The following is a 20,928-nucleotide window of genomic DNA, read 5'->3' on the forward strand; positions in this document are numbered from 1 at the left end:
CCTTGGTTGCGACACTCACTAACAAGTTCCAAACTGCCTCTGAAAGAACGTCACAAGAACTGTTCGTCGGGAGCTTCATGAATTGGTTTCCATGGCCGAGAAGCCACACACGAGCCTAAGATCAACATGCGCAATGCCAAGTGTCGGCTGGAGTGGTGTAAACCTCGCCGTCATTGGACTCTGGAGCAGTGGAAAAGCGTTCTCTGGAGTGATGAATCAAACTTCACCATCTGGCAGTCCAATGGACAAATCTGGACAAATCTTGGTTTACCTGTCTCAATGCATAGTACCAACTGTAAAGTTTGGTGGAGGAGGAATGGTTGGGCTAGGCCCCTTAGTTCCAGTGAAGGAAAATCTTAACTCGACAGCATACAATGAAATTCTAGATGATTCTGTGTTTCCAACTTTATGGCAACAGTTTAGGGAAGGCCCTTTTCTGTTTCAGCATCACAATGACCCTGTTAAAGAACTTGACTGGCCTACAAAGAGCCCTGACTTCAACCCCATCGAACACCTTTGGGATGAATTGAACCGCCGACCGCTAGCGAGGCCTAATTGCCCAACAGCAGTGCCCAATCTCAATAATACTCTTGTGGCTGAAAGCAAGTCCCAGCAGAAATGTTTCAAAATGTTGTGGAAAGAAGAGTGTTAAAGCAGCAAAGAAGAAACCAACTCCATATTAATGCCCACGATTTTGGAATGAGATGTTCGATGAACAGGTGTCCACATACTTTTGGTCATATAGTGTATGTAGCGAACATGAAGAAGTGAAAGGATTCCGTTTGAGTCGTCAGGCAACACTACTATGACTATCCCTCAAAGTGTGTTACATCATAAAACAAATATCGAACAAATCACTGAAAAAACTGAAAATTATAATCAATGTTCAGTGATCATTTAGACCAGTTCTACAGTACTGTGTGTGTAAAAACAACACACCTCAATAATTCTGTATGAAAAACAATGTCCCATCTTTTCCTTATGACCTTTCTGTAGCGTAAAACAGCCACTTCCCATACTGTGTATTTATATTAGTATTGTTTGTTTCATCATGAAATTACCATACACTCATATAATTACAGCTCATATAAATTGCATTCGGTGGGTGAAATAAGCTAGTGGCTACACAGCTTTCCAATAATACTGTCTATGGATCTAAACCTTTGGTGTCTGTGATCTAATTAGCTTAAACATTAATATCTCAGTGGTACGCTGCGGCAGTGGGCAGTGTGCAGTGGTGTGTCTGTGAGTCCTTGTGTGTGTATTTGTGTGTGTGCATGTCCTTCTACTACATTAGCACTAGCTAGTGACACTTAGGACTCACATTGGCACGGCTCACAGAATCATTAAGACAATCATCACAACATAGGCCTCACTGAGAGGGTGAAACAACACATCTCCTGCCATAACGTGTGACCGAGAATGCACATTTCAGTCGGTTACAGACAGAACATTACAGACTAAATGAACATGCTGCAGACTTGAGCTTCAGTCATGGTCGTGGATGGCTAACTCGATTTCTTTGTGGTATTGGTAATCATATTTCTCTACTCTACTGCCTACACCTGGGGAAATAAATGCAATGTTTTATTAAATACTTATTTTTTTGTAAAAAAAAAGAGACAGAATATAAAATCCTTGTGCGTCAATCTAAGTAACATAATCACAAAATCCCCATCAAAATCTGTCAGTTTAAGATAGAGATACGAGTTTTTACATATACTATGTTGGCCTTCCGCATCTGGGGTGAAAGATGGCCGAGCTACAGCAAACAGTGTTTGACTGACCATGAGACATTCTGAAAATCGGTCATCTCACGAAAACGTCTATAGAGTTCCAACGGGTTGGCCTACAAACTATTTCTCCGGTTTGCTCTACAACCTCTACAACCCCCACAACTGTCACGGGACTTGTCTGAAAGAAACGTTGTGGGATGTTGTTCTTCAGCTTGCAAGCCTCCCCCTTTTTCCTCCAAACATAATGATGGTCATTATGGCCAAACAGTTCTATTTTTGTTTCATCAGACCAGAGGACATTTCTCCAAAAAGTATGATCTTTGTCCCCATGTGCAGTTGCAAACTGTAGTCTGGCTTCTTTTTGGTGGTTTTGGAGCAGTGGCTTCTTCCTTGCTGAGCGGCCTTTCAGGCTACGTCGATATAGGACTAATTTTACTGTGGATATAGATACTTTTGTACCTGTTTCCTCCAGCATCTTCACAAGGTCCTTTGCTGTTGTTCTGGGATTGATTTGCACAGATTGTTTGTACAGATGAACGTGGTACCTTCAGGTATTTCGAAATTGCTCCCAAGGATGAACCAGACTTGTGGAGGTCTACACATTTTTCTTCTGAGGTCTTGGCTGATTTCTTTTGATTTCCCCATGATGTCAAGCAAAGAGGCACTGAGTTTGAAGGTAGGCCTTGAAATACATCTACAGGTACACCTCCAATTGACTCAAATGATGTCAATTAGCATATCAGAAGCTTCTTGTAACGGTTTTCTTTAGGTGAAGTAGAGGCGGACCAAAATGCAGCGTGGTTGTTATTCATTGTACTTTAATAAAGAAACTGTACACGAATAAACTAACAAAACAACAAATGTGCGAAAACCTAAAACAGTCCTATCTGGTGCAAAACACAGAGACAGGAACAACCACCCACAAACACACAGTGAAACCCAGGCTACCTAAATATGGTTCCCAATCAGAGACAATGACTAACACCGGCCTCTGATTGAGAACCATATCAGGCCAGACATAGAAATAGACAAACAAGACATCCAACATAGAATGCCCACTCAGATCACACCCTGACCAACCAAAACATAGAAACATACAAAGCAAACTATGGTCAGGGTGTGACAGTACCCCCAAGGTGCGGACTCCGGCCGCAAAACCTGAACCTATTGGGAGGGTCTGGGTGGGCATCTGTCCACGGTGGCGGCTCTGGTGCTGGACGTGGCCCCCACTTCACCGTAGTCTTAGTCCCCCACCTTGTCCGCTTCCGTGGCCTCCTAGCCACGGCGACCCTACTTAATGACCCCACTGGACTGAGGGCGGCAGCTCGGGACAGAGGGGCGGCAGCTCGGGACAGAGGGGCGGCAACTCGGGACAGAGGGGCGGCAGCTCGGGACAGAGGGCGGCAGCTCGGGACAGAGGGGCGGCAGCTCGGGACAGAGGGCAGGGGCTCTGGCGCCTCTGGGCTGAGGGGCTCTGGCGCCTCTGGGCTGAGGGCTCTGGCGCCTCTGGGCTGAGGGGCTCTGGCGCCTCTGGGCTGAGGGCTCTGGCGCCTCTGGGCTGAGGGGCTCTGGCGCCTCTGGGCTGAGGGCTCTGGCGCCTCTGGGCTGAGGGGCTCTGGCGCCTCTGGGCTGAGGGGCTCTGGCGCCTCTGGGCTGAGGGCTCTGGCGCCTCTGGGCTGAGGGCTCTGGCGCCTCTGGGCTGAGGGGCTCTGGCGCCTCTGGGCTGAGGGCTCTGGCGCCTCTGGGCTGAGGGACTCTGGCGCCTCTGGGCTGAGGGACTCTGGCGCCTCTGGGCTGAGGGACTCTGGCGCCTCTGGGCTGAGGGACTCTGGCGCCTCTGGGCTGAGGACTCTGGCGCCTCTGGGCTGAGGACTCTGGCGCCTCTGGGCTGAGGGACTCTGGCGCCTCTGGGCTGAGGACTCTGGCGCCTCTGGGCTGAGGGACTCTGGCGCCTCTGGGCTGAGGGACTCTGGCGCCTCTGGGCTGAGGGACTCTGGCGCCTCTGGGCTGAGGGACTCTGGCGCCTCTGGGCTGAGGGACTCTGATGCCTCAGACTCCGGCAGCAGCGCCGGACAGGCGGGAGACTCCGGCAGCAGCGCCGGACAGGCGGGAGACTCCGGCAGCAGCGCCGGACAGGCGGGAGACTCCGGCAGCAGCGCCGGACAGGCGGGAGACTCCGGCAGCAGCGCCGGACAGGCGGGAGACTCCGGCAGCAGCGCCGGACAGGCGGGAGACTCCGGCAGCAGCGCCGGACAGGCGGGAGACTCCGGCAGCAGCGCCGGACAGGCGGGAGACTCCGGCAGCAGCGCCGGACAGGCGGGAAGCTCAGATGGCGCTGGGCAGACGGGAAGCTCCGGCAACGCTGGAGAGGAAGGCTCTGGCAGCGCTGGACTGAGTAGCTCTGGCGCCTCTGGACTGAGGGGCGGGAGCTCTGGTAGCGCCGAACAGGCGGGAGACTCCGGCTGCGCTGGAGAGGAGGGAAACTCCGGCAGCAGCACCGGACAGGCGGGAGACTCCGGCAGCAGTGCCGGACAGGCGGGAGACTCCGGCAGCGCTGGAGAGGAGGAAGGCTCTAGCAGTGCCGGAGAGGCGGGACGCACTGTTGGCCTGATGCGTGGTGCTGGCACTGGTGGTACTGGGCCGATGACACGCACAGGGAGCCTGGTGCGGGGAGCTGCCACCGGAGGGCTGGTGTGTGGAGGTGGCCCTAGATGGACCGGACTGTGAAGGCGTACTGGAGATCTTGAGAGCAGGGCTGGCACCAACCGCCCTGGCTGGATCTTCACCCTAGCCCGGCAGATGTGGGAAGCTGGGATGTAGCGCACCGGGCTAAGCACGCGTACTGGGGACACCGTGCGAACCACCGCATAACACGGTGCCTGACCAGCACCATGCCCGCCACGGTTAGCACTGTTAGGAGCACTGTAGTGCTGAGATGGCACAGGACGTGCAAGGCTAGGGAGATGCACAGGAGGCCTGGTGCGTGAGGCTGGCACAGTCTTCACCAGACCCCTAGCACGCACCTCAGGATGAGTATGGAGAGCTGACCCAGGTGCCATTAAATCCCTGACACGCTCCGTCGGGCGAATGTCGTGCCTCATGCACCAAACCAGCAACTCCCTCATATCTCTCTCCTCCAATTTCCCCATTAACTCCTTCACAGTCTCTGCTTCGCTCACCTCCAAAACCAGCTCTGGTTCTGAGCTCCTCCTTGGCTCCTCACGATAAACGGGGGGAGTTGGCTCAGGTCTGACTCCTGACTCTGCCACACTCCCCCTGTGCCACCCCCCAAGAAATTTTTGGGGCTGACTCTCAGGCTTCCGTCCGCGCCGCCGTGCTTGCTTCGCCAACCTCATTCTCCTGTAACCTTCCGCGCACTGCTCCATCGAATCACAGGCGGGCTCCGGCACTCTCCCTGGGTCGACCGCCCACCTGTCCATTTCCTCCCAAGTAGTATAGTCCATATTCTTGCCGTCCAAACCGTCCTCCCATGTCCATTCCTGTTTTCGCTGCTGTTGCCCGTTACCACGCCGCTTGGTCCTGTTGTGGTGGGTGATTCTGTAATGGTTTTCTTTAGGTGAAGTAGAGGCGGACCAAAATGCAGCGTGGTTGTTATTCATTGTACTTTAATAAAGAAACTGTACACGAATAAACTAACAAAACAACAAACGTGCGAAAACCTAAAACAGTCCTATCTGGTGCAAAACACAGAGACAGGAACAACCACCCACAAACACACAGTGAAACCCAGGCTACCTAAATATGGTTCCCAATCAGAGACAATGACTAACACCGGCCTCTGATTGAGAACCATATCAGGCCAGACATAGAAATAGACAAACAAGACATCCAACATAGAATGCCCACTCAGATCACACCCTGACCAACCAAAACACAGAAACATACAAAGCAAACTATGGTCAGGGTGTGACACTTCTAAAGAGATTACATACTTTTCTGGAATTTTCCAAGCCATTTAAAGGCACATTCAACTTAGTGTATGTAAACTTCTGACTCACTGGATTTGTGATACAGTGAATTATAAGTGAAATAATCTGTCTGTAAACAATTGTTGGAAAAATTGTGTCATGCACAAAGTAGATGTCCTATCCGACTTGCCAAAACTATAGTTTGTTAACAAGAAATTTGTGGAGTGGTTGAAAAATGAGTTTTAATGACTCCAACCTAACTGAATGTAAAATTCCGACTTCAACTGTATTTGATTTTGAATTTCAGGACCTTTAGGATATGAAAATATATACAGTACATAAAAAATTGGATAACATATAGATGTTGTCCTTTACTACTAAAGCCCATAGAAACGCATTAAATAACATATTCATAATAGGCTCAAATAAATCATAAGAAACAAGGTTTTGAAATGTCTGTCCTAAATCTAAGAGATATTTTTAAAAACTCAGGAAATATATACAGTGCCTTCAGAAAGTATTCAGACCCCTTGACTTTTTGCAAATTTTTCATCACATTTTGCTAAGTTTTCTTCATCAATCTACACACAATACCCCATAATGACAAAGCAAAAACAGTCTTCTTGGATATGACACTACAAGATTGGCACACCTGTATTTGGGGAGTTTCTCCCATTCTTCTCTGCAGATGCCCTCAAGCTCTGTCAGCTTATATGGGGAGTGTTGCTGCACAGCTATTTTCAGGTCTCTTCAGAGATGTTTGATTGGGTTCAAGTCCGGGCTCTGGCTGGGCCACTCAAGGACATCAAATCAAATCAAATTTGATTTGTCACATTCGTTGAATACAACAGGTGTAGACCTCACAGTGAAATGCTTACATACAAGCCCTTAATTAACCAACAATGCAGTTTTAAGAAAAACAAGAGTTAAGTAAAAAATGGAAAATTAAAGTAACAAATAATTAAAGAGCAGCAATAAGATAACAATAGCGAGACTATTTACAGGGGGTACCGGTACAGAGTCAATGTGCAGGGCCACTGTTTAGTCGAGGTAATTGAGGTAATATGTACATGTAGGGAGAGTTAAAGTGGCTATGCATAGATAATTAACAGAGAATACCAGCAGAGTAAAAGAGGGGGGCAATGCAAATAGTCCAGGTAGACAATTTATTAGCTGTTCAGGAGTCTTATGGCTTTGGGGTAGAAGCTGTTAAGAAGCCTTTTGGTCCTAGACTTGGTGCTCTGGTACCACTTCCCATGCGGTAGCAGACAGAACAGTCTGTGACTTGGGTAGCTGGAGTCTTTTACCATTTTTAGGGCCTTCCTCTGACACCACCTGGTATAGAGGTCCTGGATGGCAGGAAGCTTGGCCCCAGTGATGTACTGGGCTGTACACACTACCCTCTGTAGCACCTTGCGGTCAGAGGCTGAGCAGTTATCATACCAGGCAGTGATGCAACCAGTCAGCTCTCATGCTCTCGATGGTGCAGCTGTACAACCACATTTTTTCAGTTTCCCGAGGGGGAATAGGCTTTGTCGTGCCCTCTTCACGACTGTATTGGTGTGTTTGGACCATGACAGTTTGTTGGTGATGTGGACACCAAGGAACTTGAAGTTCTCAACCTGCTCCACTACAGTTGTCCTGGCATCACATGGCAGGGTCTCTGACCTCCTTCCTATAGGCTGTCTCATTGTTGTCTGTGATCAGGCCTACCACTGGAGTTGTGCCTGGCCATGCAGTCATGAGTGAACAGGGAGTATAGGAGGGGACTGAGCACGCACCCCTGAGGGGCCACCCTGTTGAGGATCAGCGTGGCGGATGTGTTGTTACCTACCCTTACCACCTGGGGATGACCTGTCAGGACGTCCAGGATCCAGTTGCAGAGGGAGGTGTTCAATCCCATGGTCCTTAGCTTAGTAATGAGCTTCGAGGGCACTATGGTGTTGAACACTGAGCTGTAGTCAATGAATAGCATTCTCACATAGGTGTTCCTTTTGTCCAGGTGAGAAAGGTCAGCGTGGAGTGCAATAGACATTACATCATCAGTGGATCTGTTGGGGCGGTATGCAAATTGGAGTTAGTGTATCTGGTATAATGGTGTTGACGTGAGCCATGACCAGCCTTTCAAAGTACTTCATAGCTACAGAGTGCTACGGGTTGGTAGTCATTTAGGCAGGTTACCTTAGTGTTACCTTAGTGTTCTTGGGCACATTCAGAGACTTGTCCGAAAGCCACTCCTGCGTTGTCTTGGCTGTGTGTGTTTAGGGTCAGTGAAGGTGAACCTTCACCCCCAGTCTGAGATCCTGAGCGCTCTAGAGCAGGTGCACTTCAGTCGAGTCTCCTGACACATAGTGTTTGTGAGAGTCTCCCCGTTCCATAAAGTGGTCATAATAGTGTTGTAGGTTAAACCGTTCCGGCGCTACAGACTATTACATGAGAAGACCGATTTTCTGGTTGTCTCATGGTCTGACGAACACCGCTTGTTGTGGGGCCAATGTGATGAAAAATATATTCTGTTAAATCCTATTTCCTGACTGCTCTGCCTTTCAGAAGGTAGAGACCATTCATCAAGCAGTCGATGGTCTGTCAGCAGATGATATGATAAACAAGAACACAAAAAAATCATGTTTTAATCAGATTTGTACCGCTAAAATTACCAACGCCTGTTTAGGTGGCTCGACACACACACACACACGCGCACACACACACACACACACACACACAGTCTTGTATAGCTAACCTTGTGGGGACACAGAATTCAGTCCCAATCAAAATCTTTTTTTTTTTTTTACTTTATCCCCAAAACCTAACCTTAACACTAACCCTAAGCCTAACCCTATCTCCTAACCCTAAAACTAACCCTAGCTCCTAACGCTAAACCTAATTCTAATGATAATTTTAACCTTAATCCACTAGAAATAGTATTTGACCTTGTGGGGACAAACAAAACATCCCCAGTTGGTCAACTGTTTGTTTACTATTCTTCTGGAGACGTCTAGTCCCCACAAGTATAGTCAAACATGTCCACATGCACCTAAAGCACCACACACACACCAATGTCACTGTGCTGTGTGCGTTGGTCCGTCCAGCCCTGTGGGTGTGTTTTGATTATGTCTGTAAATGGATCTGGATTGTCCCATCTGACCACCCCTCAGTGGGCCCAGTAATTGATATCTGTTAGTTTTATCTGTAGTAATACACAGACACACACACACACGCTCAGGCTGCTGTTGAAGGTTAAAGACGCGCTTTTTGTTGTTTTCCTCCCGAAACACGCTGCCCACATCATTATTTCCTCCTGCAGATTGAGGACGTCGCACCATCTGGATCAGGACGTGGAGACGTATTACTCATGCGCACAGGCATGAAATACAGCATCTCTCTGTCTTTCAGTCTTGCCCCACAAACTGTTTGTTTGTGTGTGTGTGTCTGTGCATGTCTCTCCCTTCATGTGTGTGTGTGTGTGTGTGTGTGTGTGTGTGTGTGTGTGTGTGTGTGTGTGTGTGTGTACGTGCATTACCTCCACAGTGCCAGTTTCTCTCCCCAGTCGTTTGTGGACAGAGCGAATAGCAGAGCTGATTACACTATCTTTCCTCTGGATGGTGCTAGTCAGCTTCCTCTTCACATTGCCTGACGGGACAAAAACCATCAATCCTTCAGTCAGACATACAAGTGCAAATACAAGTATAAATACAAGTGTGCAGGCCTGAGTATATTACAAGATCGGTAGATCATACTGATTGCGGTTGACTTTTTCAGGTATAAAGATCTGATATTCTGTGCAGGCCTGCGTCTCACCTGTGTGTATACCTGAGTGATGTGTATGTACGTCAATTAATGTGTGTGGTTTCACCTGTGTGTATACCCGAGTGATGTCTGTCTACGTCCATGCCTGTGTGTGGTCTCACCTGTGTATAACTGCCACACCTTGAGTGCTGTCTCTTCCCACAAAGGGCTGATGTCACTCATGCTGACAGGTCCCATCCTCTGTGTCTGATTAGCTGAGAGCTCAATCTTATAGGTGTCTTCTAGAATGGTGCGTCTCTCAGTAAGGATCTTAGACCACACAGACTCTACTTGGGACATCAGCTCTGTAACACACATACACATTCAGCTCACTCTCATGGGTTATGGATGCAGGCCTTGACCAGGGACAACAGCTCAGGTGTCACTACTGTCACACATGCACACACAGTCCTACCTGTGTCTGAATCAGGTACTTGGCTGAATGTGGTAGTGTGGCTGGTCTTAAGAGGGAACAGATGAGACAGGATTCTCCGCTGGTGTTTCTTGTGACTTTCAAACCCAAAGCCTTCTGGGTAGCTGTAGGGCACACAAACAATACCCCATAGCATAGACCTACAATTAATACAAAGCCAGTGGCGACACATCATTAAGGGCAGGTGGGGCTGAGCCCACCTGTTTTGAGCCCCACCTGTTTAGCTAAAATAATAATAATAAATATATATACAGTGGGGCAAAAAAGTATTTAGTCAGCCACCAATTGTGCAAGTTCTCCCACTTAAAAAGATGAGAGAGGCCTGTAATTTTTATCATAGGTACACTTCAACTATGACAGACAAAATTAGAAAAAAAATCCCAAAAATCACATTGTAGGATTTTTTATGAATTTATTTGCAAATTTTGGTGGAAAATAAGTATTTGGTCACCTACAAACAAGCAAGATTTCTGGCTCTCACAGAACTGTAACTTCTTCTTTAAGAGGCTCCTCTGTCCTCCACTCGTTACCTGTATTAATGACACCTGTTTGAACTTGTTATCAGTATAAAAGACACCTGTCCACACCCTCAAACAGTCGCACTCCAAACTCCACTATGACCAAGACCAAAGAGCTGTCAAAGGACACCAGAATCAAAATTGTAGACCTGCACCAGGCTGGGAAGACTGAATCTGCAATAGGTAAGCAGCTTGGTTTGAAGAAATCAACTGTGGGAGCAATTTTTAGGAAATGGGAGACATACAAGACCACTGATAATCTCCCTCAATCTGGGGTTCCACGCAAGATATCTCCCCGTGGGGTGAAAATGATCACAAGAACGGTGAGCAAAAATCCCAGAACCACACGGGGGGACCTAGTGAATGACCTGCAGAGAGCTGGGACCAAAGTAACAAAGCCTACCATCAGTAACACACTACGCCGCCAGGGACTCAAATCAAGCATTTCGCTACACTCGCATTAACATCTGCTAACCATGTGTATGTGACAAATAAAATTTGATTTGATTTGATTTGAAATCCTGCAGTGCCAGACGTGTCCCCCTGCTTAAGCCAGTACATGTCCAGGCCCGTCTGAAGTTTGCTAGAGAGCATTTGGATGATCCAGAAGAAGATTGGGACAAAGTCATATGGTCAGATGAAACCAAAATATAACTTCCTGGTAAAAACTCAACTCGTCGTGTTTGGAGGACAAAGAATGCTGAGTTGCATCCAAAGAACACCATACCTACTGTGAAGCATGGGGGTGGAAACATCATGCTTTGGGGCTGTTTTTCTGCAAAGGGACCAGGACGACTGATCCGTGTATAGGAAAGAATGAATGGGGCCATGTATCGTGAGATTTTGAGTGAAAATCTCCTTCCATCAGCAAGGGCATTGAAGATGAAACGTGGCTGGGTCATTCAGCATGACAATGATCCCAAACACACCGCCCGGGCAACGAAGGAGTGGCTTCGTAAGAAGCATTTCAAGGTCCTGGAGTGGCCTAGCCAGTCTCCAGATCTCAACCCCATAGAAAATCTTTGGAGGGAGTTGAAAGTCCGTGTTGCTCAGCAACAGCCCCAAAACATCACTGCTCTAGAGGAGATCTGCATGGAGGAATGGGCCAAAATACCAGCAACAGTGTGTGAAAACCTTGAAAAGACTTGAAAAGAAAACGTTTGACCTCTGTCATTGCCAACAAAGGGTATATAACAAAGTATTGAGATAAACTTTTATTATTGACCAAATACTTATTTTCCACCATCATTTGCAAATAAATTCATAAAAAATCCTACAATGTGATTTTCTGGATTTTTTTTCTCATTGTGTCTGTCATAGTTGAAGTGTACCTATGATGAAAATTATACAGGCCTCTCTCATCTTTTGAAGTGGGAGAACTTGCACAATTGGAGGCTGACTAAATATTTTTTTGCCCCACTGTATATAAATACACACATACACATAATTTTAGTTGTCTGTTTTTACCAAGATGGCGTAGCAGTGAAGATGTGTTTTGTTCGTGTCTCGTGTATTTTTTTGTATTTTTTTTTGGTATGTATATTTCAATTTTATTTTCAATCTCTTTTCGATTTTTAATTCCATTATACCTTCCCAATGTGATACGGTATCGCTATTATTTTCAATTTTAGAACACATTCAAGAACCTCCAGAAGCTAACCAGCTAATTAGCTATTCAGTCATTGTTAGCCACTGCTAGCGGCTTTTACCTTCTGCACAGATACCAGCCCTGTTCTTAGCCTGGATAAAACTCGCCAGTCTACTAGTATCGGACTGTCTCTCACAACAATGCCGGATTCCTGCCATAATCCCTGGACCACTACTTCTGATCTTCACAGCTAGCTAGCTCACAGCTAGCTAGCTCACAGCTAGCTCACCGTGGCACCTAGTACCGAAGCTATCCCTGAGCCCCTACTCCCGGCCTACTCAGCTGATCACCCGAACCCCACTAATACACGGCTAGAGCCCGATACTCCACCGGATCCTTGCTGTAAACTCTGGACCTTGGCACCGGATCACCGCTGCTACCGATTGGCTATAGTGGCTACCGCCACTGCCACGAAGCTAGCACCAGTTAGCCGTGAGCCAGGCGCATCTCCCGGCCAGCAAACTAAATTCTACAATACCTCTGTCGCCATCTGGCTTGGATTCTCTGTCGACACGGCGCCCCGCTGCACCACCACGACTGGTCTGCCGACAAATACTCCATTCGCTGTGCCTTCAACCGGCCTCCGTCGGAGGGCTACTAACTTTAAACGCCTTGTCGCCTGCTAACGTAGTGGCGGGTTCCCTGTTCCATCTACTGCTGCCCCCTGGACACTATGATCACTTGGCTACATAGCTGATGCCTGCTGGACTGTCCATTAATCACGGTACTCCATTTTGTTTATATATTTTTTATCTGTCGGCCCCAGCCGCGAACTCAGGCTCTGTGTGTAGTTAATCCAACTCTCTCTGCCTAGTCATCGGCATTTTTCCTGCTGTTGTTGTGTTAGCTGATTAGCTGTTGTTGTCTCACCTGTTATTTTAGCTAGCTCTCCCAATCAACACCTGCGATTACTTTATGCCTCGCTGTATGTCTCTCTCAAATGTCAATATGCCTTGTATACTGTTGTTCAGGTTAGTTATCATTGTTTTAGTTTACAATGGAGACCCTAGTTCCACTCTTCATACCTCTGATACCTCCTTTGTCCCACCTACCACACATGCGGTGACCTCACCCATTACAACCAGCATGTCCAGAGATACAACCTCTCTTATCATCACCCAGTGCCTGGGCTTACCTCCGCTGTACCCGCACCCCACCATACCCCTGTCTGCGCATTATGCCCTGAATATATTCTACCATGCCAAGAAATCTGCTCCTTTTATTCTTTGTCCCCAACGCTCTAGGCGAACAGTTTTGATAGCCTTTAGCCGCACCCTCATACTACTCCTCCTCTGTTCCACGGGTGATGTGGAGGTAAACCCAGGCCCTGCATGTCCCCAGGCACCCTCATTTGTTGACTTCTGTGATCGAAAAAGCCTTGGTATCACTGCCTCATTGCCTGTATCCGCTACGGGTCCGCAATCAAACGACCACCCCTCATCACTGTCAAACGCTCCCTAAACCACTTCTGCAAGCCGGCCTTTCTAATCGACCTGGCCCGGATATCCTGGAAGGATATTGACCTCATCCCGTCTGTTGAGGATGCTTGGTCATTCTTTAAAAGTAACTTCCTCACCATCTTAGATAAGCATGATCCGTTAAAAAAATGCAGAACTAAGAACAGATATAGCCCTTGGTTCACTCCAGACCTGACTGCCCTCGACCAGCACAAAACATCCTGTGGCGGACTGTAATAGCATCGAATAGACCCCGCGATATGCAACTGTTCAGGAAAGTCAGGAACCAATACACGTAGTCAGTCAGGAAAGCAAAGGCCAGCTTTTTCAAGCAGAAATTCAAGCATCCTGTAGCTTTAACTCCAAAAAGTTCTGGGACACTGTAAAGTCCATGGAGAACAAGAGCACCTCCTCCCAGCTGCCCACTGCACTGAGGCTAGGTAACACGGTCACCACCGATAAATCCATGATAATCGAAAACTTCAACAAGCATTTCTCAATGGCTGGCCATGCCTTCCTCCTGGCTACTCCAAACTCGGCCAACAGCTCCGCCCCCCCGCAGCTACTCGCCCAAGCCTCCCCAGCTTCTCCTTTACCCAAATCCAGATAGCAGCTGTTCTGAAAGAGCTGCAAAACCTGGACCCGTACAAATCAGCTTGACAATCTGGACCCTCTAATTCTGAAACTATCCGCCGCCATTGTCCCAACCCCTATTACCAGCCTGTTCAACCTCTCTTTCATATCGTCTGAGATCCCAAAGGATTGGAAAGCTGCCGCAGTCATCCCCCTCTTCAAAGGGGGAGACACCCTGGACCCAAACTGTTACAGACCTTTATCCATCCTGCCCTGCCTATCTAAGGTCTTCGAAAGCCAAGTCAACAAACAGGTCACTGACCATCTCGAATCCCACCGTACCTTCTCTGCTGTGCAATCTGGTTTCCGAGCCGGACACGGGTGCACCTCAGCCACGCTCAAGGTACTAAACGATATCATAACCGCCCTCGATAAAAGACAGTACTGTGCAGCCGTCTTCATCGACCTGGCCAAGGCTTTCGACTCTGTCAATCACCATATTCTTATTGGCAGACTCAGTAGCCTCGGTTTTTCTAATGACTGCCTTGCCTGGTTCACCAACTACTTCTCTGACAGAGTTCAGTGTGTCAAATCGGAGGGCATGTTGTCCGGTCCTCTGGCAGTCTCTACGGGGGTGCCACAGGGTTCAATTCTCGGGCCGACTCTTTTCTCTGTTTATATCAATGATGTTGCTCTTGCTGCGGGCGATTCCCTGATCCACCTCTACGCAGACGACACCATTCTGTATACTTCTGGCCCTTCCTTGGACACTTCTGGCCCTTCCTTGGACACTGTGCTATCTAACCTCCAAACGAGCTTCAATGCCATACAACGCTCCTTCCGTAGCCTCCAACTGCTCTTAAACGCTAGTAAAACCAAATGCATGCTTTTCAACCGTTCGCTGCCTGCACCCGCATGCCCGACTAGCATCACCACCCTGGATGTTCCGACCTAGAATATGTGGACATCTATAAGTACCTAGGTGTCTGGCTAGACTGTGAACTCTCCTTCCAGACTCATATCAAACATCTCCAATCTAAAATCAAATCTAGATTCGGCTTTCTATTCCGCAACAAAGCCTCCTTCACTCACGCCGCCAAACTTACCCTCGTAAAACTGACTATCCTACCGATCCTCGACTTCGGCGATGTCATCTACAAAATAGCTTCCATTACTCTACTCAGCACACTGGATGCAGTTTATCACAGTGCCATCCGTTTTGTTACTAAAGCACCTTATACCACCCACCACTGCGACCTGTATGCTCTAGTCGGCTGGCCCTTGCTACATATTCGTCGCCAGACCCACTGGCTCCAGGTCATCTACAATTCCATGCTAGGTAAAGCTCCGCCTTATCTCAGTTCACTGGTCATGATGGCAACACCCACCCGTAGCACGTGCTCCAGCAGGTGTAACTGACTGATCATCCCTAAAGCCAACACCTCATTTGGCTGCCTTTCCTTCCAGTTCTCTGCTGCCTGTGACTGGAATGAATTGCAAAAATCGCTTAAGTTGGAGACTTTTATCTCCCTCACCAACTTTAAACATCTGCCCTCTGAGCAGCTAACCGATCGCTGCAGCTGTACATAGTCTATCGGTAAATAGCCCACCCAATTTACCTACCTCATCCCCATACTGTTTTTATTTATTTACTTTTCTGCTCTTTTGCACACCAGTATCTCTACCTGCACATGACCATCTGATAATTTATCACTCCAGTGTTAATCTGCAAAATTGTAATTATTCGCCTACCTCCTCATGCCTTTTGCACACAATGTACACAGACTCGTTTTTTATTGTTTTCTACTGTGTTATTGAGTAGTTTATTGTTTACTCCATGTGTAACTCTGTGTTGTTGTCTGTTCACACTGCTATGCTTTATCTTGGCCAGGTTGCAGTTGTAAATGAGAACTTGTTCTCAACTAGCCTACCTGGTTAAATAAAGGTGAAATAAAAATAAATAATTATAATAATATTTTGACATGAATACCTGTCACAAATCAGTTTGCAAAAAATGTTACAGGTGTTTCAGCCTAGCTCAGTGGTTTATGTGGTGGTGGGGCAGCCAAAAGAAAATAGTGGTTGGTAATTTTCTCTAGTTGCTCTGTGATTGGCTCAGTGTTCTGTCACTCATGGGGACACTTCGTCACTCAGCTAAATCTACAGGAAGAGTTTGACAATTCAAGCCCCTTGAGTGCTGCCATAGATTTACATTAGAAATGCCCATCCAAGAAGGCTGAAGGTCAATGGCCACAGAAAAAAATAAGTCAAATCACGTGGCTTTACCGTAGCTTTGATTGGAAAGATCATGTCAACATCATATTTTCAAAATCTTAGCTAGCAAGCTAGACAAGTAGTCATCGTCATGAATCAAGTTGACAATCTACTGGCAAATCCATTATAGATCAAATAAAATATAGATAAAACGTATCGGTGCTCATCAGCCATTGGACATAAACATTACACAACAAGTAGGAATTCAAATTCAACAATGAGTGGTTTGGAAGGAATCAGGGGCTAACTGCAAGCTTTGCAAAGCAATCACTAGCCTGCTATTCAGTGGAGATTGTGGTCCAAGTCTGGGTTTAAGGGTCTCTTTTCCAAGCTCAAAAGGATACATTTTCTTATGCAACACCAGAAAAGGTTGAATACATTGGCCATGCTGTCAATCCAACATGACTTCTGCCGCATTCAAAACAACTGTAAACTCGGAACTGGGAAATTTCAGACTTCAGTGAGTTCAAGACAACTGGTCAATCTGAAAAAGATTTGCTCAGACGAGGAAGATATGTTTAGAAAGGTATTCCAACTCGGAATTCCAAGTCGGGAACTCAGGCCTCTTTCTAAAGGTCCGACCTGAAGATCACTGATGTCATGATTCAGTCTTGTTTTTGTTGTCTTGAAAGCACCATAAATCCAGAGAATGCCAAACTGTGATGACAAAGTTTGTGCCTCACCCTAATAATTTGGTACCTGAGGAGACAGGGGTTGGGATTTAAAATATGTATATATATATATATATATATATATAGAGAGAGAGAGAGAGAGAGAGAGAGAGAGAGAGAGAGAGAGAGAGAGAGAGAGAGGACAAAACACACATCACGACAAGAGAGACACCACAACACTACATAAAGAGAAACCTAAGACAACAACATAGCATGGCAGCAACACATGACAACACAGCATGGTAGCAACACAACATGGTAGCAGCACAACATGGTAGCAGCACAACATTGTAGCAGCACAAAACATGGTAAAACATTATTAGGCACAGACAAACTCACAAAGATAGAGACATCAATACATCACACAAACAAAGCAGCCACCACTGTCAGTAAGAGTTATCCACTCATCGTTCCCTTATGCCATAGTTTGTACATCTCAATTGCCAGTAGAAACCTTTTCAAGGCTCCGTTGATAGCCAGGTGTAGCAACAGTAAGGATTCACTCCATGGTACTGAAAAAAAATCTTTGCTGTTGGGACAGCTTCATGTAGGACCTAACAGTTTGTGGGCACCATTCATCATCGTTATAGTGCAATTAACCTGTTGAGTGTAGGGGGTAGTATTTTGATGTTTGGATGAAAAACGTACCCAAATGAAACTGCCTATTTCTCAGGCCCAGAATCTAGAATATGCATATAATTGTCAGATTAGGATAGACAACACTCTAAAGTTTCCAAAACTGTCAAAATATTGTCTGTGTGTATAACAGAACTGATATTGCAGGCGAAAACCTGAGGAAAATCCAACCTGGAAGTGCTGTTTTTCCTGAAAGCTTTGTTTTGTCTGCTGAGAGAGATGTCCTTACATAAACGCTTGGTATACTTTCGCCGAAAAGCTTTTTTGAAATCTGACACGCCAGGAGGATTAACCTTTTTGGGATAGGGGGCAGTATTTTCACTTTTGGATGAATAGCGTGCCCAGAGTGAACTCCCTCCTACTCTGTCCCAGATGCTAATATATGCAATATTATTATTAGTATTGGATAGAAAACACTCTGAAGTTTAATTTGAATTTGGCGCTCTGAAATTCAGCGGATGTTGACGAAAATGATCCCGCTAACAGGATGGGTGCATCAGGAAGTTAATGTATTGTTTAGTGTTGTGTTGTGTTGCTGGCATGCATCTAAAAACAATTGGGTGGGAGTTTGCCCCACCGAGATTTACATGCTAAAATCGCCACTGTACAAAGAATCCATGATCATAAAGCCAATCATAGGTCTGACTTTTTAACACCCTGTGTACGTTTGTGTGTGTATGAGTGCGCGTGCACATGTGTGTGTGTAACCTACCTGCCAGATCGTATCAACAGTAGACAGTGCAGCAGGCAGGTAATAAAGTTCACGTTGGCATTGTAGGTTGCCATGACTACGTCCCAGCGCGCCATGACCACCTGCAGCGTCCTGATGACAGCATCCTGTTCGGCCTGTGTGTGTTGTGGGCGGGAAAGGAAGTAGAGCAGAGCTCGGTTGGTGCTGGTGTAGAGGGAGGAAACTGTGTTCTCTTTCTGTGATAGGCCCTTCTCCATCACCTGATAAGGAAACGGCAGGTGAAAACATTCAGACGGTTGCAGATAAACAGAAAGCCTGTGTTACATTGTAGTCGAGCTGTGTGGAATTGTGGTTGCAGTTGCATGCCATGTCACCGACTTCGAAGTCGGACATCAGACTGCTAATTTGTTTAACACTTATCCAGGCGTTGTAAGATTGGGCAGGCGACTACAACGTAGTCAGCCTGGAACGCTACCAAAAATGTTATGAATATAGCTGAATAGAGCTGACAAATCTTGACTTACTCTGTAAATGAAGAACAATCATGTTTGTGTTTTACATTACATTTTATCTGAACATTCTTTAACATTACTTTCACCCATGGCAGCACATAGCCTTCAGAGTTTCTCACCACCACGATCTGGTCTGCTAGGAAGGTGAGCAGGTTCTCTGGCTCAACCAGAAACATGCCGCTGTAGAGTTTCTCCAGAAACGTCTGACTGAAAAGCACCATGTTCTCCATCAGTGTGGCCATCTGCCCCTCAGGACTCTGGGAGTTTGACTCTGGTGACAGAGAGGGAGAAAGATCTGTTGAGTGACATGATACAATATTTTATTGTCCATTTGCATGGGAAATTATTTTGTGATTATTTGTGTGTGTCTGTGTACATGCGCAAGTGTGTGCGCATGTGTGAGGTGTGTCTGTGTATGCTTTGTGGACATGTGTGAGTGCATGCTCTACCCTGTGTGGTGAGGTGTGTGTTATGTCCATTCTCCTGGCTGGTCATGTGGATGATTTCCATGAAGAACTCAAGCAATTCAGTTTGGAAGACCTGTCTCCGCTCCAACGATGCTCCTTCTGGGGAATACTGCAACGCACAAGTGTGCGCACGCACGCACGCACACGCGCACACGCACACACGCACACACACACACACACAGGGTTGAACATGTGCTCCTAAGATAGTAGCCATCCCTGTCTTCTTTCCATCTCCCCTGGTGTTTAGCTAAAGGGACCACGTTTAGATGCATACCAATATCCCGATATTATAAATACATTGCCTTCAGAAAGTATTCACACCGCTTGAATAAATAAAATAAAAAATGGTGTTTACAGCCTCAATTTAAAATGGATTAGATTTAGATTTCGAATGGCCTACACACAATACCCATATGTCAATTTTTACTAATTAATATAACAAATAAAAATATTCAATATCTTGATTCAATAAGTATTCAACCCCTTTTTTATGGCAAGCCAAAATAAGTTCAGGAGTAAAAATAAAGCTTAACAAGTCATATAATAAGTTGTATGGACTCAACATAATTTTTTTATGACTACCTCATCTCTGTACCCCACACATACAATTATCTGTGAGGTGCCTCATTCTAGCAGTGAATTTCAAACACAGGTTCAACCACAAAGACCAGGGAGGTTTTCCAATGCCCCGCAAAGAAGGGCATCTATTGGAAGCTGACATATCCTATTGAGCATGGTGAAATTATTAATAACACTTTGGATGGTGTATCAATACACCGTCACTACAAAGATACAGACGTCCTTCCTAACTCAGTTGCCAGAGAGCTCAGGGGTTTCACCGTGAGGCCAACGGTGACTATAAAACAGTTACAGAGTTGAATGGCTCTGATAGAAGAACTGTGGATGGGTCAACAACATTGTAGTTACTCCACAATACTAACCTAAATGACAGATCAGAAAAGAAGGAAGTCTGTACTGAATATGCATCCTGTTTACAATAAGGCACTAAAGTAAAACTGCAAAAAATGTGGCAAAGAAAGAAACATTATGTCCTGAATACAAAGCACTATGTTTGGGGCAAATCCAACACAACACATCACTGAGTACCACTCTTCAAATTTTCAACCATGGTGGTGGCTACATCATGCTATGGGTATGCTTGTCATTGGCAAGAACTAGGGAGTTTTTAAAAATGTAATTTCCTAGACTAAAACCTGATTCAGTCTGCTTTCCAACAGACACTGGGAGACAAATTCACCTTTGAGAAGGCCAATAACCTAAAACACAAGGCCAAAAATACATTGGAATTGCTTACCAAAATGACATTGAATGTTCCTGAGTGGCCTAGTTATAGTTTTAACTTAAATTGTCTTGAAAATCTATGGCAGACTTGAAAATGTCTGTCTATCTAGCAAAGATCAACAACCAACTTGACAGAGCTTGAATAATTGAAGAAAGAATAATGTGCAAATATTGTACAATCCAGGTTAGGCTGACCCCATTTAATCGACTGGTCGATAGGCCGACAAATATGTTTTTAGTCGAGCAGTCGCAAATATACAGTACCAGTCAAAATTTTGGACACACCTACTCATTC

The 20,928-nt window shown here is 46.2% G+C and overlaps 1 protein-coding gene across 1 annotated transcript in view; it reads right to left on the reverse strand.

Annotated features, from left to right (window-relative positions):
* wdfy4 (WDFY family member 4) overlaps positions 1-20,928 on the reverse strand; it is a 178,856-nt gene that overhangs the window by 59,302 nt on the left and 98,626 nt on the right. Inside the window, exons 37-42 of the mRNA XM_024423457.2 lie at positions 19,314-19,440; positions 18,984-19,135; positions 18,374-18,612; positions 9,867-9,988; positions 9,574-9,756; positions 9,186-9,295 (exon numbers count right to left, since the gene is read on the reverse strand). Of these exons, the coding sequence (XP_024279225.2) occupies positions 9,186-9,295; positions 9,574-9,756; positions 9,867-9,988; positions 18,374-18,612; positions 18,984-19,135; positions 19,314-19,440 (933 nt within the window). The remainder of the gene's footprint in view (positions 1-9,185; positions 9,296-9,573; positions 9,757-9,866; positions 9,989-18,373; positions 18,613-18,983; positions 19,136-19,313; positions 19,441-20,928) is intronic.

This window comes from Oncorhynchus tshawytscha, linkage group LG01 (genome assembly GCF_018296145.1).
Source record: "Oncorhynchus tshawytscha isolate Ot180627B linkage group LG01, Otsh_v2.0, whole genome shotgun sequence".
Taxonomy (NCBI): Eukaryota; Metazoa; Chordata; class Actinopteri; order Salmoniformes; family Salmonidae; genus Oncorhynchus; species Oncorhynchus tshawytscha.